The following is a 3,032-nucleotide window of genomic DNA, read 5'->3' on the forward strand; positions in this document are numbered from 1 at the left end:
GGTTTAAATTTTTAGGTTTGTTTTCTGAAGTTCAATATGTTATTAAATGCCCATAATACATTTTTATATGAAGAAAACTTTGATTAACAGCGAATCAGTGCATAGGGTTTTACAAAAGGCAAAAATAATTCTAATTCTTACATCGATGTTTTCTGCCTAATAGCTTTAGGGCTGTGATATTATGCTAAAGTTAAGCTAGATTATGGTTTCTGGACATTGGTAATACTGACATTTTGGTCTGAATAAATCTTTGTTCCTGAGAACTGGGGATATGGGGGAGGGGTATGCATTTACCTTGAGTAGGGTAGAATGCTTAGAACCATCCCTGACCTCTAGACACCAGAAGCCAATAGCACTTCCCCTTCCCCCATGTCACTGAGAAAGAGTTGGGAAGCAAACTCAAGCCCAGTTGAGAATGACTAGAATACATAAAAGAGCTGAATTCTCAGTTTGGTCTCACCACACATAAACTATATAAATTAGAAAACTTCATAGGGCATCAAAGGGATAGAGATCCGTTTTGAAGGTGGTAATAGAGGGACAGTGCGTTGAGAGCACAAGCGACTGGCGGCTAACCCAAATGGTTGGCCATTCAAACCCACCAAACCACTCTGCAGAAGGAAGACCTAGTAAAGTGCTTCCATAAAGAGTACATGCAAGAAAATCCTATGGAATAGTTAGCTCTACTCTGTAGCATATGGGGTGGCTATGAGTCAGGGGACGACTCAAAGGAGTGCACAAAAACAGCAACAAACAGAAGCGCCGAGTGACATTAGATCTTCATTCTTAATTGTTTTGTCTTTTATTGGCTAAGCCAAAACAAAGGTGTAGGATTGGTGCTACATTCACCAATTGTGGAAAAATGAAGGCCTTGGTGAATACAAAATTAGATGGCACAACTTAGAAACTGAATTCTTAATGTAGATTTCATGGTGGTATTGACCAAGCTGTTATACCACTGTATTCCCCAATTGTTAAAAAGGGAAAAGGTTAAGTTATGGAAACTTTGTAGATGACAAAAAAAAAAAAAAAATAGGGCAAATAAAAAAGTATTTGGAAAAAGGTAAACTTACAGTTTAAAGAAATGAAAGATTATGGATATTGTCTTATTTTCTCAAACACGAATAGCCGTAATACAGCTAACTGACCAGGTTTTCTGTTTTTGACTCCTTAAAAATAAATATCATGGGTAGTTTTGTTTTGTTGTTTAAGGACTTCTCTTTTACACAAGACTTTGCTTCATTAAATATGTTCCCAGAAATATTCACTTTGAAAAAAATAAAGGATTTATGGCAGGTACCTCTTTGGCGACAGTGTGCCAGTGAAGGTGGGTTTCACAAACGTCCATCCTCTCCTGATGTAAGAATTTGCACTTGTCAGGAACCAGAAGGGCATCACTAACAAACTCACCAACTGAAAGAAAGAAAGAATTACTTAATATCATGGCATTCACCTCAAAGAACTCTTATCGCTGATATGAAATCAAGAAAAGTAGTCTAGACGGACTTCATAGGAGTTATAGAACTTTCTGAATGACTTAAGTGATCCAAGGAAGACTTCAATACTCTTCAAATGTTGGGTCCTGCCTCCTTAAGTGGCCTTATTAATGGACTCATTGCCATATCATCTTTGACAGTTAAAAAACACCTAACTCCTCACTTAATGACTATCTCATTATGTGACATATCTCATTTGCGACAACTTTGAAAAAATTCTCAGACAGTGCCTTCGATGGTCCAGGACCCATGCAGGGTTGTGGCCAGGCCCAGAGTGCCCTCTGAGGGTTACCCCAAATGATATTCTGGAGGCCCTGGAGATAATTGCCACACAAGGGCTGGCAGCTAACCGGCCATGTGATGCCTTCACCCATTTATCCAGGACACCTCAATCTAACCACAGAATGCATGGGGCAATGGCAGGAAAATACAAGGTTGTGGGTGGGCAGGTAGAGGCCAGACAAGGGTCAGTCATGTCAGGGAGGTCAATAGGGGGAGGCAGAATGGGGGGAGAAGGAAGAAGGCTATTCCAGGCTACAGGCAACATCTAACCACCACTACTACCATCACTACCCCCAACCCCTGAGGGGTCCGCAGTGGTGGGGAAGGGGGGCCTGCCACGCCATGCATCCTGAGATGCGCCAGGGGTTCCAAATAGGTGATGAGTGACAGGGGAAGTACATTGCTGCTGAAGATGAGGTACACCCACCAATTATGCATAATGTAGTTTTGGGACACAACCATGTTGATAAGTGAGGAGTAGGTATATTTCCTACACATTAAAAGTACAATCTTTCTTGAATACATCTGAATTTCTTGCATCAAAGTTAATCATACAAAAAGCTGCTTAATTAGAGAATCAGTTACCATTCAACTGAAACAAGAGAAATACAGAGACTGATATCCCCTAGGTAATTAATTGAGCAAAATCAATATAAATAATTATTTACGTCTCCTTCTGGACATTTTAATCCACTTGCAAACAAACAGAAATTTTAGCATTCTTCTACTTTCTAAGTGTATATATACTTACATATGTATAAATACACATACATATGTGCATATATACATTTATGTATATTTGCGTATGCACAGAAAGAGTTTAAGGCAATTAAAGTATGAAAACAGTGCCTTAGCCTTTTGCTATATTTTCAAGGAAAATGTATATTATGCAAATTATTTCTGGGCATTGCTTGTATTGCAGATATAAAGATATTCTAATGAGGGTAAAAGATGGATAATTACAACATAATATATAAGCTGTGAGCTTAATTTTTGTTTGTTTTGTTCATTTTAGTATTGCCAGTGTTCAGTACAGATTATGCACACAATAGGCAATAAATAATGTTATGAACGAACAAGTTTAATTCTATATTAATGGTATGAAGAAAATGTAGGCCACTATAACAAGTCACCAAATCTTCTTGGTTGAGTTGGGAAAGACCTCAAAATAGAAGGAAGATGAGAGATTTCATTTCTTTCTAAATGAAAGGGCAAGAGTATGTCCAGGAGGGAATGTATGGAAGTTCCACAGTA

The 3,032-nt window shown here is 38.4% G+C and overlaps 1 protein-coding gene across 1 annotated transcript in view; it reads right to left on the bottom strand.

Moving 5' to 3' along the window:
• The window catches only part of LOC103199254 (amyloid beta precursor protein), a 347,436-nt gene that overhangs the window by 248,379 nt on the left and 96,025 nt on the right, over window positions 1-3,032 (bottom strand). Inside the window, exon 3 of the mRNA XM_007943494.2 lies at window positions 1,301-1,413. Coding sequence (XP_007941685.2) covers window positions 1,301-1,413 — 113 coding nt within the window. The remainder of the gene's footprint in view (window positions 1-1,300; window positions 1,414-3,032) is intronic.

Source organism: Orycteropus afer, unplaced genomic scaffold (assembly GCF_000298275.1).
Source record: "Orycteropus afer afer isolate SDZICR_OR568_19922 unplaced genomic scaffold, OryAfe1.0 scaffold00108, whole genome shotgun sequence".
Taxonomy (NCBI): domain Eukaryota; kingdom Metazoa; phylum Chordata; class Mammalia; order Tubulidentata; family Orycteropodidae; genus Orycteropus; species Orycteropus afer.